Source organism: Phacochoerus africanus, chromosome 3 (genome assembly GCF_016906955.1).
Source record: "Phacochoerus africanus isolate WHEZ1 chromosome 3, ROS_Pafr_v1, whole genome shotgun sequence".
Taxonomy (NCBI): Eukaryota; Metazoa; Chordata; class Mammalia; order Artiodactyla; family Suidae; genus Phacochoerus; species Phacochoerus africanus.
In genome coordinates, this window is record NC_062546.1 from 134,572,138 (window position 1) to 134,593,110 (window position 20,973).

General features: G+C 33.4%; 1 protein-coding gene across 1 annotated transcript in view; it reads right to left on the minus strand.

Annotated features, from left to right (window-relative positions):
- Window positions 1–20,973, minus strand: part of KCNH7 (potassium voltage-gated channel subfamily H member 7) — a 488,362-nt gene that overhangs the window by 33,474 nt on the left and 433,915 nt on the right. The window contains exon 9 of the mRNA XM_047770438.1: window positions 16,203–16,402. Within this exon, the coding sequence (XP_047626394.1) occupies window positions 16,203–16,402 (200 nt within the window). The remainder of the gene's footprint in view (window positions 1–16,202; window positions 16,403–20,973) is intronic.

A 20,973-nucleotide genomic window follows, 5' to 3' on the forward strand; every position in this document is an offset into this window, starting at 1 on the left:
GAGTTGTCTTAAATCCTTTTTGAAAGTAATCAGTTACTAAATTAATTTACAAATATGTTCTTGGAATTCCAATATTCCTGGAAGCATCCACAAAACCTTAAGGGCACTTGAGAAAGTTTTTCAACATCACTCTCTTCTCAAGTGTCCTTGTATATATGTTGCAGCTTCTAACATTCACCCTATTAAAAGTGACAGTCACGGAGAGAACAACTTCTCGTAGGGAGGACCATAAAGTTCCATGACAGGGGAAAGATGCACAATTGTTTGACAGGGGGAAGATGCACAATTCTTGGCCTGAGGGACTTATTTAGGACTTCTCCTGTGCTACTAGCCCTTAACCGACTTTCTTAATTTTCTTAAGTCGCTTACATAGATCATTCAGGTAAAACTCAATAGAAGTTAAGATTTAGTGATTAATCTCTTCTTTGCTCAGGGGTGTGGATGTCCTAAATAAGCTAGCAGCATTGGAGTCCAGGTAAAAATCTCTAAATAAAGGGATTTTAAAAAGGGAGTTAGAAGAGAGGGAGCTGTATTGTTACAGTGGTAGAGGAACATTGAAAAGAATGGGGAGAAAGGGTAGGTTTAAGTGGCTATTTATCTAAGGTACACATTTTCATTGGTCCCAGCCATGTTCCTGTCCTTGCTTCCCAAGACCGTCCCTTTTTTTTTTTTTTTCAGGCCTCGTTCCTCTGCTAAATTACCTGACTTGGAACTTCCTCATTTAGCACTCAAATATTGGCATTTTACCAGGCCTAGCAGATCTGGCTAAAACAGTATCTATGTCAAGTACACAAGCACAAACGAGGACACAAGTTGGTTTAGTGATTATTATAGTCATGTTGCTACACTCTACCCAACCTTCTTGTCTGTCAAGCTCTAGAGCTGCTGTGAGCATACATAGCACCTTTCACTGTACTTCTGGAGCCGCTGTTTCATGGAATTAGCCTGATTTCAAAGGCTAAGGAGCATCACCCAGAATCAGTTTCATGGCCTATAGCTCGGAAGAGCAGCCTTTATTCTTTTAGCAAATATTATTTAGCAAGTATTTTCTATACAGTAGGCACCATGCTAGGCGTAAGATCATAACAATGAATAAAACATATTCTCAAAATAGACCTCATCCTCAAGACTCTCAATGCCAAGATTAAAAAAAATATATAAAAAATTTAAAAAAATTAAAAAAAAAGGAGTTCCCATTGTGGCTCAGTGGTTAATGAATCTGACTAGGAACCATGAGTTTGCAGGTTCGATCCCTGGCCTTGCTCAGTGGGTTAAGGATCCGGTGTTGCCGTGAGCTGTGGTGTAGGTCGCAGACATGGCTCGGATCCTGCGTTGCTGTGGCTCTGGTGTAGGCTGGCAGCTGCAGCTCCAATTAGACCTCTAGCCTGGGAACATCCACATGCCATGGGTGTGGTCCTAAAAAGACAAAAAAATAAAATATATATAGGGTTAATCTGAATTTCCCACACTTTATTTTTCACAACAAATTTCAACATTTATAATGCATGTTTATAATATTAATGGTTGTTCAAAGAAACTCTCAGGGTATCAGTAAATTTAAAGTTCTAATATCACTTTCCTAAAGTTCCTGAAAGTTAAATTTTTTTCAAGGCTGATAAAAATTCCATGTCTTAATTATGATATAAAGTCACTTGAATATTTTATAAATGTAAGATTAATTTCCTTTTACTTGAATTTAGGTAGATAAAACTTTTTGGAACTCTCAAATTACGTAAGACAAATGAGACAGTTGTTTTTTTAAGTGAATATAAAACACTTTCTGTGATTGTTAAAAGAATTCAACTCCATAGCTTAGTACTAGACTACTCAAAGTTTAGCAACATTCAAACAAGAACCACCCAATAACCAAAAAACAAGACGGAAGTATTAAGTCAAAGTAAAAGTGAAGAAATTACACAAAGAGAGAGCAAAAATGGAAATAATTATTCCATAATGAGCATCTATCAAACATGATCAGATATTAATTTAGAAATATTCAACTTTACATTAAACTTTCCTCAAATGTATATATGCAGATGTACACCTAATGGCATAAATATTATAATATTCATATGAACAATTATGTAGTGTGTGATTTCAAATTTTCTCTATATTGAGCAATGAGTACAAAAATTTGGAAATGAACGGATATTGAAATTAACATTGTTTGCAATTTCTGATTTGATATGTGTACTCATCAAAATGACATTAGTCTCATTAACTTTATAATGTTTAAATTTAAACCTATATATTTATGCTAATAAAAAATTATGCTGTCTATTTTATGTATTGGGGCCTAAAGGAAAAAGTTTAGCCCAGGTCTATGATAGATTACAATGAAAGAAATGTGTCCTGGGCTTAAGTCAGTAGAATCTGAGCAGAGGAATGTCCTAATTAATCAAGATTTTTCTTTATTTTGATATGACATCATTATATCACCCTTCAAGGTGGGGCCTGCTTATACTAAATTTTGCTCTGGGAATAGTTCTTTTATAGTCAAATTTCAAAGTAATCTTGTCTTTTCACAATAACTATATGTCTTATGGATAAGACAGGTGATATACAGTCATAAACCCATGAGTCTCTCTAACCAGCTATTCAAGGCTTCCCTTTATTCCTATGATATGGTCTCCACACTCCTGGCCTCACCTCCATGAGATTTAAAAAAAGGGAGGGTTGTAAGGGAGAAATTCATTTCCTTATTTAACTTTAACTTGGATGATGATAAATAAAGATTGCCAAATGATGCTAAATATTCACAACACACTGACAATAAATCCTATTATTCCTTCCTCAAATTTAAGTTACAAAATTCAATGTTTTCTGTTTCCGAGCCTGGAGTGCAAAACTTTCTCTTTTGGGGGGTACACTTTCTAGGTTCGGTTGGAAGAGCATAAGCAATTGAGTTTTTACCAAAAAACAAAACAAAACAAAACAACAAAAACAACAACAACAAAAAACCAAATCCCAAACCCCTCCTTCCACAGTGTTTTGAACTCTTGTATTTGCTTTTGAAAAATCAAAATATGTTTTCTAGTAGATGCCCTCTATCCAGATAGAATTGGAAAACTGACCTATGTTGTAATGAATGATTTTTGATTTTTTTACTTAGCATAGCTGCAGAGAGGAACATTCCTAAAAGGAGGCTGAGGAACATTCCTAAAAGGAGGCTGAAAATGGTACATTGAGAAAGAGTCTAAATGTGGCAAACGGTTTCTCTAAACAGAAAATTAATCATATGAACAACTTTGGTAACTGTGATAACTGACATTAGGACATTTTCTGGGGAAATTCTTTGGGTTATTAAATGTACTTTAATCTTGACAAGTTAGGATTAATCAAAACACAAATTAACACCTCCTATAGAACACTAAACCTCAAGCATGATTATCAGATAGATTTTGCAAGCAATATATCAAATCTTAAACCTCTGCCCTAGACTACAGTCTTAATATTTTATAGCATTTTCTGATTCTAATAAAATTATTGCTTGCCATGTAGCCATTTGAGATTTGATAAATCTTTACCACTTATAAGAAACTGAACCTTGCTTTTGTTGTTTCTAGAAGCTAATGTTCTTCCTTAATGGATTCCACAATTTTGAGGTAATCCAAGATCATATTATTTCTATGGTTGTGGTTTATCATTAAGGGATAGGAAGCACATATTTATCAAGTTTTCTTGGTTAGTATATAATTAACCACTGATCAAGACAGGTAGATTCTTTTGGTAGTTTAAAAATATATAAAGATACAGCCCTAGTCTAAAGCTCAAATTGCTTTTTCATTTACTTATTTCACTTTCACGTGGCTGATGAAAATTGATTTATTTATTGTTTTATTGCATAAGGTCATCATATCTGTCCAGATTCCTAGCAAAGCAGGGTATTGTAGGATCCATGACTAAGGGTTTTTATAAGCCTTGGGAAAATTAACTAAAATTAACTAATTTTCTGCATGCAACCTGTCAACATACATCATATGGCTATATTATTTAGGAAAAACATATACGAGCAGAACAAAAACTTGCTGCACAAGGACATAGAAAACAATGTCATAAATTCTGAACCAGTTTTGGTACAAGTAAAGTTCCTTGAAAAATGGAACAGAGTCCTCCATTCTGCATCTCCTCCTTCCCTCTCCTGAAGTTCCCACCCCTAGTTAACAGCATAACTACGAGATGTTCCTTTGCTTTCAGAACATACTCAGACTTTATCCTGACCCCAATTGAGTTAGGGCCAAATATGAGCTGGAGTGAGGTGATGGTGTGTAAGAAGAGGAGATTTATTCCTTTACATACATGTTCTTGCTACTCCGCCTCAGGAGTTCTGCTAAATCAGCAAAAGCTTGACTTAAAAAGGTGCACCAGGGGAGTACCTTTTGGCTCAGCGAGTTAAGGATCCCGTATTGTTGCTGTAGCGGCTCAGGTCACTGCTGTAGCGCAGGTTCCACCCCTGGCCTGGGAACATGCCGTGGGTGCCGCCAAAAAAAGGAAAAAAGAAAAAGGGGGTGCATCAGGATTTCTGAAAAAAGGTCTCAGGGGGAAACCTTATTACTCACTAGGATTTTTAAAGATAACAGGAGGGATTTCCCTCGACCTCCCAGTTACTTGAGAGAGGGGTTAAGGAAGGGATGCACAGAATGTAACTACAGTGGAGTCTATGGGATGTTTTGCAAATACTTCTTTCTCAATGAATTGATAGTACGTGACCTGAGCTTGCTTACAAAGTGAGGAAAAGGAAGTACAATCTGCCAGGTGATGAAAAGAGTGAGGTAAGTACCACTTTGTACTTGGTATACCATTTTGAACTTGAATCTAGTTTTATGTTTCAGAAAAATTTCTCATGTATAACATTTTAGAATCAAATCTTTTGTTTATCAATTTTATATAAGGAATATATATTGATGATCCCATCATTTTTCATATGTGAAAGCCTAGGTATAAATGCTTTAAGGGATTTTATTTTTGGAAGAACTAAGACTCTAAACAGTCCAGGATTCCTTTAACTATTTTGACTTGCCGTGGTTGTTCATCAATTGAATTTCTAAAGTTGAAATAAAGTTTTGTGTTTACTTTCCAAATAAAATTTTGTATTTACTTTACAAATAAAGTTTTGTATTTCTGGTAAAATACAAAATGTTTCCTGTTCATTTTACTTATTGTTTTATCAATAAGTAACACAGAATAGAAATGTACCATAAATGCCATTTTCATTTTGTACAAGTTAGGGTATTTGTTCGTCAGATTTAGGCTGGACAACAATTCAATTGCTTTCTAGAAAAACTGATGATTGTATTATACAACTTTTTTCAAAATATCAGAAGCTCTCAAAATAGTAGAAATTTACTTCTTCTACCCATGAGAATCCCCTTCTGTAAAATGTATTTCTTTTTACTCTACATTCTGAATATTCCATACACATTTCATTTTATACCAATTGAGTTTCAAACCAACTGTGTATGTTCTGAAACCTATTTATGTCATCTGTACTTGTTCGGGAAAATATATAATTTAATTGTATTGCACAGAAGAAAAGGAAATAAGTATGAGAAAAGATAGAGCAGGGTTTCCACATCTCAATGAAAAGAAAGCTAAATATTTTGGAAAAACCTTTATAAAGGTGAGTTATTTTTAAAAAATGTAATCATAAATTGCTTAAACATTTATAAGAGTATAAAAGTTATATAGTCCATTAGCTCTGACTATAATCCAAAAAATAAGAAAAACTTATTAAAAAGTGTCTAAAAAATCAGAAGTACATGAAAATTAAGATCCACATTCTATGATAACATTTGGATCAAAAAAGAAATCATTCAGAAAGCAATAAAAGGGGAACATTTCATATCAAAACCCGTGGAAAACAGAAAACCATGCATTTAAAGGAAAATGTATAATCTTAATGTCTTGGTTATTACAGAAGGAAAGACTCAAACAATAAAACACCTTAATACAAATGTTAAAATAATAGGACAAGCCAAAGTAATAAATAAAACAGGGAAATAAAGGCAAATTATGAAAAGTAGCAAGAATAAATTAATCCAAAGGCCAAAGGCTAGCTCCTTGAAAAAATTCAATGAAATATATGAATCTTTAGAAAGGCTGTTAAAAAGAAGAAAATACACAAACTTAGGAATGAGAAGACATATGTACCTGCTGATATAGAAAAGACTGAGTACCTGAGTTAAAAGAGAATCCTAGATGAAAGTTTGTAACAATTTTGAAAACCTAGATGAAATGGATAAGTTCTTCACAAAATATAAATTACTAATATTGATGAAGAACGAAATATAGTAAATGATTACCACAGTAGAGTTGGGATGGCAATGGTGATTAAAGATCTACTATTAAAACTACCAGGACCACATGGTTCAACAGATGATTGCTTTCTAACATTTAAAGAGCTTATAACTATAGCCAATATCACTATAAAACAGATGCAAAATTCTAAGTAATTTGCTAGCCAAAAAATCAACAAAGTATTAAAAACTCTATAACCAAGTATGATTTATTTCAGGAAGGCAAGGTATTTTTAAAGTATTAGTTTTAATGGTGAAGCTGTTTTTATGAAGTCAGCTATTGCTATTCAAAGGTTGTTTTGAAGAATCTAATAAATAATTAAGAAAATAAATAGTAGTTTTAAAAAGAAGATGCATTTCTCTCCCCCACCTATTTTTTTGCTGATATGATATGATATGATATACTTAGAACATTTAAGAGTAAATCCTCAAGGAAACCCTCCAAAACCTACCCAAACGAAGTTAAAACAAAGTAAAGACAAAGTCCAGTAAGAATGAGACAGATAATTTAAGCTGGTTATAAAGAAGATAAACAGGTTAACTACATACTACTTATAAGCAGGTAAAAATGGAAATGTGTAATATACTTCATTTGTTTGACTGAGCTATACAAATTTAAAAGAATTACAACATTGGTAAGAATTTCTAAGAACAAATTTATAAAATCTTATTGAAGATTTAATTTTTTGAGGTCTAAATCAGTGGCTGTCAATTCCGGCTACATGTTAGTATAGACATAAAAATATCGATGCCCCGACTTAGCTATAAGCAATTCTGGTTTAATTGTAGGGTGGGTCTGAATCACTAAAATTTAACATATTTCAGATGACTTTAATGTGCAGCAAATATAAGAACAATACTTTGCTGTACAGCAGAAATTGACAGAACATTGTAAATTGACTAATAGAAAAAACAAAAGTCTTACATAAAAAATCCTTCAAAAAAAGAAATTAATACTGAAATGTCAATATTATCTAAAGGTTAACATAAAATTCATAGAAAGGAAAATGTTAGTAATAGGCTAACAAGCCATTTTCTATCTTTTTTGAAGAATACTTGGGAAAAAAAGTGACCAGCTAATGACAAACATTGGTGACCCACCCTGGGCTAGCACACTATGAGTGTGGAGCAGTTTCTATCTATGCATTGTTTTCAAAAGGATGTATTGTGTTTAAATTGATATGGTAAACAAACATTTCATCAATAGATTTATAGGACATAACTTTATGGAAAATATCATGTAAGTTATGAAACTTCTAGACTATAAAATGTGGATGTTTAATCACCAAAACCATTTCATTCTGCTTAAGCATTATGTCATCACATACATGGTTTAGGGACCTCCACATGTTAGATCTGAGACAGAACACATCCTAATATGCAAAGAAGCATCTCTATGCTTTGCTTATACCTTGTGATTACATATATTCTTGAAGTTATTAATTTTGATATTGGTTATAAGTTCTTATTTTTGTGAGTCAGATTTGACAATGTGATTTTTGGATTATTTCAAAAGCCCAATATGGTGTTTGTTGTAACTGAATACACAGTCATATATTTATATGGAAGAATAAATACTCTCAAATGCTCCCCAAAGTAAGAAAAATGAGATTAGTAAGAGCTGACCTACCTTGTCAGATATTAAAGTATAGCATAAAGCCACTAGATATAAAGTATTATTATATTGCCTTGGGTATAGGAATGGACAAATAGAACCAATTTGAGAGTAAAGATATGTATCCCAATTATACCTGATAATTTAATGTATAAAGCAGGTGGTATTTAAAATCAATAGAAAAATAATTAATTATTTAAATTCTACTAGTTTTATCATCTACTTATGTGAAGAAAATAATTTACAAAAACTACATTTCAAACAGATTATGGGTATTTTCTTCCTAATCATATATCAAAACTTAAAATCTAAGAAATCCATTGGTTTAGTGGGCTCTTTGTAAAACAAGACAGGATCTCTGAACCATATTAGAAAAGTTGACTAATTGGACCATGTTAAAAGACAAAATTTTAAAATCCAAAAGATATCCTAAACAAAACTAGCATACTGAAAAGAAATTAGAACAAACTGCAATATAGGTGACAGATAAAGCATCAATGTTGATAAATTACAAAGAGTTCTTAAAAAATGATAAGAAAAAGTCAACTCAAAACTCTGCAAAAAATATTGTGAATAGATAATTCATAGAAGAAACATCTTGATTAACCATTCTTAATGTATTATAATGCTCTGACCTCAGTGCTGGTGTTACCAACTGTTAGATATTAAGAATAGCTCATGAATAACATAGGTAAAATTAGAGTTAGAATCTGGGCAAAAGCACCTGTCTTAGAAAACACTACTAAGGCCCTATTTTGTCAGCATCCACACATTGTAACTCATAGTCAAAACCAGATAATGGCTAGTCATGAACCTCTATGATACATGTCCAATTATACCTATGTGGAGTATCTCGGCTTTCCCTCCCACTATGGTAGGTGTTTCCAACTACTGATATGTTTCAGGTCTGTGTGTATTGTAGAGCATTATGATCTAAGAAATTAACCAGTAGAGTGGGAAAAATGATCTACAACGTATATGTAAATGATTTGGCATAGCTCCCGAGTGTTAAAGTGCTGGACCCCAAATGGCGGGGTCTAAATTGAGTGTAAAGTTTTGCTAAGGGGAGCCAACTTGACTAATAGGAGCCCAAGATCCAAACTAAAGAAAGCTTCTTTGGGACTATTTGGAATGAAAGAGGCATGATTATATATTTTTTCTATCCACACTTATCTCTGTGGATAGCAATATGTCTAAACCAAGAAAAACAATGAAAATACATGTAATTTTCCTGAGTCTTCTGCCTTAAGACTATGTGTCCAGTGGGTTAAATGAACTATTTGTGCTTAATTTCACCTTTAAAATAATTTTTAAAATCTGGTATATTGGGTGGAACTTTACATATTCATTTTCAATATAAATTCTTAGGCTATTGGTACAGAAAATTCTTCCACTAAAGCAAATATTAGATTTTATTTTGAGAGAAACTGTGGATTGTTTGATTACACTCGGTTTGATAAGTACTGAGTTCCTGTAACACTTGAATTTGGTGGATTATTTTTCTTTTTGGCTTTTTTTTTTAGGGCTGCACCTGCAGCATATGGAGATTCCCAGACTAGGGGTTGAATTGGAGCTGCAGCTATCAGCCTATGTCACAGTCACAGCAATGCCAGATCCAAACCATGTCTGCGACCTACACCACAGCTCATGGCAATGCCAGATCCTTAACCCACTGAGCAAGGCCAGGGATCAAACCTGCGTCTTCATGGATGCCAGTCAGATTCATTTCCTCTGAGCTAGGACAGGAACTACAAATTTAGTGGATTTAAAGTCGTATTTCTAAAGAGTATTTTAAAAGTGAACTTTGATGTCTCTCTTATTACTGGCTAAATCTATGTTGAATATTAGGTGATTCTAAACTGAATATAGCTTGAATTACTCCTGTGCTCTTACTCTTCCAAAGAAAGTATTTGAAAACATTACAATTTTTCAGCATGAGAAATTGCACTTGAGTGCTGTTTGAATAGCACCATGATTTTTAAAAGTTAAAAAAACAATTTGAGACATCATTTCCACACTCCTGCTACTGTAAGAGGAACATTATTAACAAATGGAGAAATCAAAGCATAGAAGTGTATTCACTGCCTCAGTGTGGTATTTCTGCAATGACTGTTTTTCATGTGTAAAGCCTTAGGCCATGCTGTCATTATTTCTCTTGACTTAGAATCTGCTAAATATCAGATGCCACTGTTGATGAACTTGCTTTGCATTAAAGCAGCATGGGGCCAGAGGTAAATAAGTCTTTCTTGATGATGCTTGGAGACCAGGATGAAATGACCATTATCATTTGTGAAACATGATTGGGCACATACCATTTGTAATCTGAAAATACCAGATGCCTGTCTTTAGTTTGATATTGTTCATGTCAGGGGGCTCCAGATGGTATTTATTGTGCTCTATGGCATTTTTGAGACTTTAGGATAAACAGCCTTGGTGAAAAATAGGAAGGATGTGACTTGCCCTTTCTTAAGCACCTGTTGTTTAGGCGCTAGCTACAAAGTAGGCAAGTATGTGTCCTAATGAGATTTTTTGCTAGTGCAATTTTTTTTTCCTTTTTTTTTTTGTTTTGCTTTTTAGGGCCGCACCTGCTGCATATGAAGGTTCCCAGGCTAAGGGTCAAATTTACAGCTGCCGGCCTATGCCACAGCCACAGCAACGCCAGATCCAAGCAACATCTGTGACCTACACCACAGCTCACAGTTAACACTGGATCCTTAACCCACTGAGTGAGGCCAGTGATTGAAACTACATCCTCATGGATACTAGTTGGATTCCTTTCTGCTCCTGTACCACAAGGGGAATTCCACTGCTAGTGCAAAATTTTACTGTCTATCCTGTTTTTGCAGAGGTAGGCAATTCCTGTCAACTAATTAGCGTGGAGATGAAAACATCTTTTAAAGTACAATGTAGATGGCTATTACTTTAAATCCACTCCTAAATGATAACTAAGTATTTCTTTACAGAAAACTAAAAGATGTCATCAATCCTAAGGGTCATTAACTTTTGTGTGTGTGTGGCTCATGGCAATGCCAATTCCTTAACACACTGATCGAGGCCAGGGATCTAACCCGCATCCTCAAATGGCGTTCGTATCTAGCTGTGCACAGCAGGAACTCCCAGGTCATTATGTTTTAAATGCAGATTTTTGCTAATCTCCATGCTCCCCTTCTAAGTGTGTGGATTTACTTGTTAGGTCCTTTGGACCTAAGTATAGATAAAGGGCATATGCCTTTCAAATTAAGCAAAATTTGTAAGGCTTTCTGTGCCTTGACTGGTAATTTTGAACTGATGATTTTTGCTAAGGTATCACTGATCAAATAAAAAATATCAATCTAAATTGTAGGATCACCTATGCAAAAACTGTATTATGCTATTCTGTTGATATCTTTACATATGAGAGCTTTTACTTTCTGAAGGATTCTTAGAAACAGTGTCCTTGCCCAGCAGAGGGGTAGTCAGACTCAAAGTCCACAATATTTGAAATCCTTTTATTGTAGCTCTATGATGAACCAGTTAAAGGTTTTTCACTGACTGTATTTATCAATTTCACTATATGAAGGATCATTAGGAAAAGGTAAAGAAGGATAAAATATGGTGGAGACAAGTTCTTTGGTAAATTTTATCTTCTATTCCTATGGGGTTTAATGTCACAAGGATTATTTTATCTGAGTTGCTGAACTGGACATAACTGCAAGAGCTCAAAATTACATTTCACTATGGTGTATCAAAATAGGACACGAGTGGAGTATATCTGAATGTGAAGGTCTGGCATGGATGGAATTATTTAAATAAATGTAGAGAATGGGAGCAACAAAGGTTTTGATGGAGTAGAGCCAGAATGTAGATGCAGTTTAGTGTTAGTAGTTACTAGTTAATAGACTGCAGTTAGTAGTAGTAGTTAAGGTCAGCAGTTAGAGGTAACAGATAATAGAGGAGCCGGAAAAGAATAAAGGAAGGAAAGGAAATCAGATTGCTCCTTAGAAATCACATCAGCTCCCAGAAGTAAGAATTTCTATTAAACAATATGTCATTCTTCATTATTTTCTGTTCCATTCTGATTGACTTTGCTTGTCAGGTCCATTGCAGGTGTATGTTTTGTCACTCAGAGTCCCACTGTGATTCTGTGCAATTTTAGCCTACTAGGTTGACTCAATTAAAATCTCTAAAAATTGTCCCTTGTTCAACTTTTCTCCTATCATAAACCTCCACCTTCTGAGGAATTAATCTCTGCTTGACCAAGGAGCCTGAGCCATATGGTACAAGTATCACTGAGTCTTCTCCTTTATTCCTCAGAGCCAATGCCTTTACCGTTTTTCTTTTCTTTCCTGCCTGTCTTTAAGAAAACGTTGCCTATATGCTCAGCTGAAGGTTCTATTCTAGGTTCTTATTCCAACTTCTTTCCATATCTGTTTCTCAAAATTTTCTCCATTAATGTTCCAGGCTAAAAAAAATACTCAGTTGTTTCCCTTTCTTCCAAAAATAAATTTTACAAAGTTGTTTCTGGAAAACCTGCTTTAATTCTGCCTTGGATGTCTGAAATATATGCCTCTACTCCTATCCTTGTCTTTACCTGAAATGGTCCCCTTGAATTCTCTGCCATCCACAATTCTACCACTCAGTTCAGTGGTTTTGGAATAATACTCTGCCAGAGCAGATGTTCCATAAGGGAGACTCAGATAGAGCAAGAGAATGGATAGCAGATATGTTAGAATCTCCATCTTCAAGTAGAAAAACTCCCATAATAATTGTTTTACACATTTAGCAAGTGCAAGTTTGGTGCTTTAGAAATACTTGAAAATGACATGCTATTGAAATTTCAGAGAGGTTAAGTGACTTGTCCAAGATTAGTGGCATATTAAAATCTTGTACTTGGGTCTTCTAAATTCATATTCCATATTTTTCCTATTATTCAGGCATTACCGGGGGGCATTTTTAGGTAAGGAATAAAATTTTTCATTAAAAGTTCATAGAAGCTTTTCTTCCATGCAAATATAATTTTAAATTATGGAGTGGTTTCTGTCATAAATGATTTATTTCTCTTCAACTAGAATGATGTATAGACCATGGTTACTGGTGCCCTTATATATCCAAGCCATACTCCTCGTGTGATGTGAGGAAACTTGAGTCTAAAATGACATGGAAAGTGGTTTTCAGTTTTCGGCAATAGTGCAACTAAAATCTATATTGGATAATGACTAAAAATATCAGTTTGGGCTATAAGACAGCTTCGATTTGGGGAAATTTGTTGAGATGTCTTCAATCCTAACCTGAGAAAGTATTGCAGAAGGGAATGGATTTTCCAAACTTGACCAATGGACATTTTTGAGCTAATTTTTACTATACCTAAGCTTGACATCATACAAAAAGAACACCCTCCTTTCACCAGCTTCATTATTCTGACCCCTTTCCTTTTGCAATCTGAACCATTTGGTTCATCTGAGAAGGAGCTCCTAAGTGTTCGCTTTTGCTTTTGGAATATTCTGGCAATAGCTATTTCACAAAAAGCAAAAGACGTAGGAAATAAGGAATATGGCTACATGTTTTAGATCAATTCTTTCCTATATTTTTGTGATCTATCAAGGAATCAAATGTTTTGGGCTATGAAAAATAATTGTTGGTCAATTAACAGAGTGTGACTGAATATCTTATACTTCATTTGGACATGGTTGAACAGCAAAAATGACCTGAAATGTTTCATGAAAAATTATATCTAAGGTTATACTTAAATGAAATACATGGAATGCTGATGTAAAATACAACAGTTTTGATGTGCTTTTATGTATCACAATACATAAATTTAAATCACTTTAAATTGCTATTAAATTAAATCTAGTTAACAATAAACAAGACACAAGGATTTTAACAATGTGGTGTTAGAGGTAAAAAAAATCCACTTAGATTTTTTTTAACTTCTCAATAGTCTTAAGAGTACAGTTGCTTTTTTCTAATGAACTTTCTTTTGTACATTGTGCTTAATTAGCAAGCATCTTCTATTTGCTGAGTTTTCAGAATTATCTTGCACTTTGATTTTTTTACTCACATTGTAGTCACAGATGAGAAATGTAGACACTGTGTACAAACAAGAAGTTCGTGCAAAGTCAAGCTCTCAAAACCACATGCAAGACTCAGTGGCACATGGTTTAGAGCTCACACACTCCAGGATCGTGTAACAGGCATGCCAATGAGAGGAAAGAAAAGCATCTACATCATGAAAATAGAGGATGATAAAGAAGAATGACAATTTCTTTATGACAATTATCTAATGCAAACCGTATACCCATAACCTTTACCACAGTGGAGGAAGGGGCAGATAAATGACTTTTTGTAGGGAGGGGGAAATTGTATATAAATATTATTAGAGGTCAAGTCATTGTTAAAGATTTCTATTCTGTACTTGTCCTCTTCCAGGTTATCTTCCCAAGTTTCTTGCTTTGTATTTCCTCTGCTATATCATGCAAAGAAGATCAGAACTAACATTGGAAATAATTTAACAAGCTCTAAACCTAACAGATAACAAGGGTGTTCTCCACAATTTACACGAGAATTAAATTGGATATAAATACCTCCTGTTCTTACCGGTGGGTGTTGTTTTTCCATGTATTAAGGTGTGAAGCAGACAGGAAAGAGATAAATCTTTCATAAGTACATTGTAAATAGGCAAGTGGTATATAAACCATATTCATAGGTAATAGAGTCAAACAATGAAAGGTAAATAGTTTTCACAAATTAGACTTCATCACAAAAAAATGGTCACAAAACTAGAGTTATATGGAGAGGGGAAGTAAAATAAATAATTGTTTTCCTACTGTTATTGAAATAATCTGGCAGTATGGAACAACAAAATTGAGTGACATGTGTTTTGATTTAAAATTCTCGACACTGCTTCAGCCAACCCAGCATTAGAGAATCCCCAATCATTTCTGAATGCTGATATATTCATTGAATAATAATATGGATAAAAATATATAAAAGTGACAAATTTGTACGTGCTTTCTTGTGAGATTACAGTGTTACCTTGGTGAGATCAATTTAGCAAATGAATTTTCACAAGTAACTTTGGAATAATTAGAAATAATTTGTGGAATTCACTTATGGCTTTGTATGAAATGTGCTGACTGATTAGCTCTTCAAATTAAAATTTTTATAATGGCATGCCCTTAATTCTTAAATAAAACATGCACAGCTATGATGAGGTTATCTTATATAAATATATCTTTCAACTGGGCAATATTTGCAATACTCTCAGCACCCTGACTGCTAATTTTGAAACTTTGGGTTTTTTTGTTGTTGTTGTTGTTGTTAGGGTATTACTGGTCAAATAAAAAATGTCAATCAAAACTTCATTGGTTTACTTATGCAAAAATTATATTAAGCTGTTGATGTAATTAAATGTGAATGATTTTATTTTCTGAAGAATTCTTAGAAATAGGATCCTTGCTCAATAAAGGAGTAGCTAGATGGGAGGGCATCATCATTTTAACCTTTTTAAAATAGTTCTCTGATATGCTATAGAATTTATAATTATCATATAATTTACCTTTAGTAATCAATCTCTATAACCAAGTACCTAGGTCAAAAGTTTGTATGTAATTCTCCTAATAATAAAAGGAGCTCTTTGGACCACATTAATATTATTAGTTGTACTGATTTTTGAGCATTGATAGAGGAGGGAAGGGATATGAAAAGTGATTGATGATGTTGAATTTGCTTAAGAATTATGAAAGATTCCATATTTCCCCCTTGAAAGGAAAGATTCATTAAATTAGGTACAGTAAAAGGGCACAAAGTTAATTGATTAAAATATGGAAAAACTGTCCTTAACAGAAACATGAAACTTCTTGTCTATGACATACTTAAGCTCCTTAACTTCTCCCACAAATCCTCAAAATCCTCTATTTTTTAAAAGATTTCTGTTTGGGGGCATTATAGTTATTATTGTTTACTTGTCATATCATAAGGTACATGGGTCCACCTAGTTTTGGGGGAGCTAGCCAGCTAGGTCAGCATGTCTCGACTTAGCAATGCTCTTTCTAACCAGAAGTGGGCGCTCTACTACACACAGTTATATCAGTTTGCATCATGTTATAATGCCTTTGCCACACAATATAACTAGATATAGCACCATGCAATGCCATGAATTGAGAATGAGAGACTATCTCCAGGGGAGAAAATAAACATTTGAGAGAGGAAAACAAAAGCAAGGGGTTCAAAGCTGGTGAGACTGGCTTTTCCATTTTGGCTGTAGCTATAATGCCTGAGGGGCTCCAGTTTTGGAAAACAGAAATACATACCATGTTCATGTCAATGCCATTGGTGTAAGTCCATGCATGCTGGAAATATTCTTCAAGCCGTTGCCTCAGAGGGTTGGGGATTTGGTGAAAGCGAATGAACTCTTTTACTCGCAGCATCTGCATGTGGTACCTGGCAGTTCCCGAGTACAGTCTTTGGATAATTGCAGATACGTTCCCAAAAATGCTTGCATACATTAGTGCTAGATTGAATAAAAAACAAAGTTATGGGGGAAAGGCTGCACTTGGGGATATTATATCTTGTCAAAACCTCAAATATGTAGGTTTTTTAAAAATCTCAATCCATTTGTAGGTTTTACTATTGGCCCTTGGGGAATAAAGAAGTTAAGTCAATACTATTGTAAAATTTATAATTCTGATGATAAATCTTGGAAGGGAAAATATTTAAATTCACCGTGAGTTCTAAAGTAAAAATTCAGACTGTTTACAAGATAAACCTAGACTACTGACTAGAGATAAAATGCATTTAGAATAAACATTTTGTTTGTAATGTAATATGAATGTATGTCATGGGGTTACCACAGATTTATTTTCTGGAAATGGAGTTAAAATGTTAATTTTTAATTTTTAAATTTTTAAATTTTTAAATTTTAATCTCTGCCTCAGCCTCAAACCCAACCTTTTAATATTAAAAATCTACCATAAATTTTAAGATTATTTAGAATATTTTGAGCTTGCTAAGGTATAATAAATTGTTTTAAGGAACTCATAGTTTCCTTAGAATGTTTATTTGTATATAATTTTTGATCTATTAAAATTCATTTTTACAGTGTTTGTACATGAGAAACAGATATCTCTGGCTTAGACTATAAGGATATGGTTTTATTTTTTGTAGGGAAAAATAGATTACCTCTTTGTTCTTTCATCTATGGGAAGAAACAAACATATTCAACAGCTAGAATAATCTTTTATTGCTTCCTAGGCTAAATAGTTTTGATTTAACATAAGCTTTTAAAGCATCTTCTCTTTGTCTTTATATTTGTATTCAGTTTCTAATAATTCTTTAAAAATGCTACGTTCTGTACAGAGAGTTGCATCATAATACATGGTCTATATCAACATTTGGTTATATGTTAGAAACTTAAAGAGGAGGTAACACATGTTTAAGGCACTGGAACCACAATGTACCAAGAAGGTGGGAAAAAAAAACCCCAAACATCTTGAAGTGTCTGATTCAACTATATTCAATCAATGCATTTTTTCCCCAACATGTTTTTATTACCTATTTTTAAATCATTACCTATTTTTAAAATAGATTTTGGCTAGATTTAGTATGCGTTTTTTTTAAATGGCTTATTTTCTTGGTCATTTGCTTTCTTTTCCATCTTATCTTTGTCTCTTGGTTAGCACAGTCCTTGTTTAGCATAAGGGAATGTCCCAGAGAAAGGGGTGGCCCTTTATTTTCACCTATATAAAGGGATGAAAATTGGGGAGATCTATGTGAGGCTGAATTGGGATCTGTGAAAGACAGTAATTCTCATTAATATAGACAACCTGTTTATGTTGTAAATCTGCCATAGAAGAATAAACTTCGGGCCTAATTTGAGTGAATGAATAGTTGATTAAGAAGTGAGTTGGAAATACTTGCCTGAAACTGATTTCTGTGACTCAAGGAGATTAATGTGAAAAAATATGTTTTACTCTGCCTAATTTTAGTGTTGGAAATATTTATGCTTCCTGTTATATGTCCAAAGTACTTTTCATGTTCTCAGGAAATAGTTTAGTTAGTGCAGATTAAGTTCACTTGATTTAATCAGCAGGCACATAATCAATGCTAGTTAATTTTACTTAACCACATAAGTACTTGAAGAAGAGTCCAGAGAAAACATTATTATCTTAGTTTTAATAAATACTGTGGTTTTATCTCCATATTGTCATAAAAATGAATCAAATAGTTTGTATCATAAACAGGTATTTCCATTCATTGACAAGAGGGGAAAATCTAGATAGGTACATAGTTGAATATATGAATAGCATACATTTCTCTAAGGAAATTCTATGCTGATGGCTTTTTAAACTATAATGAAGGCATACACTTTTTTTTTCTGTTTTTTTAAAGAAGCAAATGGAGCTAAAGGTAGTACGCAAGAGAGAAGCACAAAATCATTATATTCTGTACACATTCTTTAGTTAATTAATAAACTGACATAAAATATGAATCAAAAGCAAATAGGCAGATTATATAGGCATTTCTCTCCTCAACTCAGTATTTTGTTTAGTCTTCCTTAATAGGAAATTCTTCCTTCATCAGAAAGGTTTGCTTTAGGTTTAGGTATTATGAAAAATAAAACAGGTATAATTTAAAATTTCAACATGCCACACTCAAAATCTGATATGCTCACCAAACTAATGAATTAGAGTTGTGGAGTAATAGGTGAAAAATATTGATGGAACAAATACACTTGCCTTTTTATCTATTATACAAACTTAAAAAAATTTTAGTGATATGTAATTTAGATACAATAAATGACTGTTTTAAGTGTATGGCTCTATTACTTTTAAAAAAGGTATACACCCTTGTACACATAATCAATATATAGAACATTTTATTATCCCAAAAGGTTCCCTGTGTCTCTTGGCTGCCTACCCACTCATTTCTACCTTGACTCTGGACAACCACTGAGCTCCTTTATGTCATCACAGATTAGTTTGCATTTCCTAGAGTTTCATGGGAATGGAATCATAATCTACATATTCACTTGTGTCTGATTTCTTTTGCTCAGCATATTGTTTTTGAAATTAATTCTGTTGTATTTATAGCAGTAATTTGGTCTTTTTTATTGATGAGTAGATTTGTATCACATGACTCTACCATAGTTCATTTATCTCCTCTTGATGAAACCTTTTTCTACATAGTACATTGTTTTGGGCTATTATGAATAAAACTGCTATGGACATTTGTGTACAAGTCTTTGTGTGGGCATATACTTTCATTTCCCTTTGAAACATCTAGGAATAGAACTGCTGAGTTGCATGGTATGTTTAATAATATAAGAAACTGTGAAACTATTTCCCAAAGTTGATGTGATTTTACATTCTGATTAGCAATATTTGAGAATATTAGCCTTTCTACAACCTTCCCAAAGTTTGGTATTGCCTTATTTTAGCCACTGTAGTTGTGTATAATATTCATTAGAGTTTGAATTGCATTTCCCTGATGACTGATAACATCTTTTTATATATTTACTGACTATTCATACACCTTTGGGGAAATGTCTGTTTAAATCTTCTGGTTTTTTTCTTTTTTTTTTTTTGTCTTTTTTGTCCTTTTAGGGCCGCACCCCCGGCATATGGAGGGTCCCAAGTTAGGGGTCTAATTGGAGCTGTAGCTGCTGGCCTACACCACAATCACAGCAAGCCGGATCCGAGCTGTGTCTGTGACCTACACCACAGCTCACAGCAATGCCGATCCTTAACCCACTGAGCAGCGAGGTCATGGATCGAAACTGCAACCTCATGGTTCCTAATCGGATTCGTTTCTGCTGCGCCACCGACGGGAACTCCTGCTCATTTTTAAATTGTCTTCTTATTGTGGAGTAGTAAGAATTCTTGATATATTCTGAATACAAGCCCTTTTTTAGATCTAAATATTGAGAATATTATCTTCCAATCAGCTGTTCCTTTTCTTAACAGTGTCTTTTGAAAAGAAGTTACTAATTTTGATGAAATCTAATATATCAATTTTTACTTTGGGGGTCAGAACTGCTTTTTTGTTTTTGCAGTATTGGTAATCTGTATCAGTCAAGGAATTTGTTCATTACTTCTAAATTATATTATCATAAATTAATTCATAATATTATTTTGTTATCTTTCCAATATCTTTAGAATTGGTAGTAATAACTTTTTTTCATATAGGACATTGGTACCTTAAGTCTTTTCTCTCTCTCTTGAGTCAGGTTGGAGGTTTATCAATTTTACTGATCTTTTAAAAAGCCAGAATATACTCCCATTAATTTTCTCAATTGTTTGTATGTTTTCTATTTTACTAATTTATATCATCTCTATTATTTGTTCTACTTATATTAGGTTTAATTTACTTGTCTTTAGTTTCATAAGATAGAAGCTTTGATTTTTGATTTTTAGATCTTTGTTCTTTTTTAGCAACTACATTTAAAGCTATATATTTCTCTCTGGACACTGTTTTAGTTACCTCTTACAAATTTTGATATTTTATTTGCATTTTCATTCAGTTAAAACTTTTTTTTCTGATTTTCCATGTGATTTTTTTCTTTAAACTGTGAGTTATTTGGAAGTATGTTACTTAATTTTCAAATATTTGTGAACTTTCCATTGTTTTTTTTGCCTTCTTTTTTCTTTTTTTCCTTATTAATCCCTAATTTCTCTTGTGATCAGAGAAATACTCTGATGATTGCATGATACAATACTTTTAAATTTATTAGGATTTCTTTTGATCCAGAATATGATCTATCTTGGTGACTTCTTCTGTAGTATAGTATATGACCTGTATGTTGCATATACACTAGAAAAGAATGTATATTCTGCTGGTGTTCTGTAATTGCCAATTTGTTGAGTTAATTGATAGTATTATTCAAGTCTTTTACATCTTTAATAAATTTTTATTTAACCTATCTTCTGAAATACTGAAAGAAGAGTGCTGTAGTTGCTATTATAACTGTTATTTTGCCACGTGAATTTTTCCATCTTTCCTTTAGGTTCTGGTTTTGCTCGATGCAACTTAAAGCTCTGTAATTGGGTGCATCCACACTGAGGATGGTGGTTACTATATCTCTGG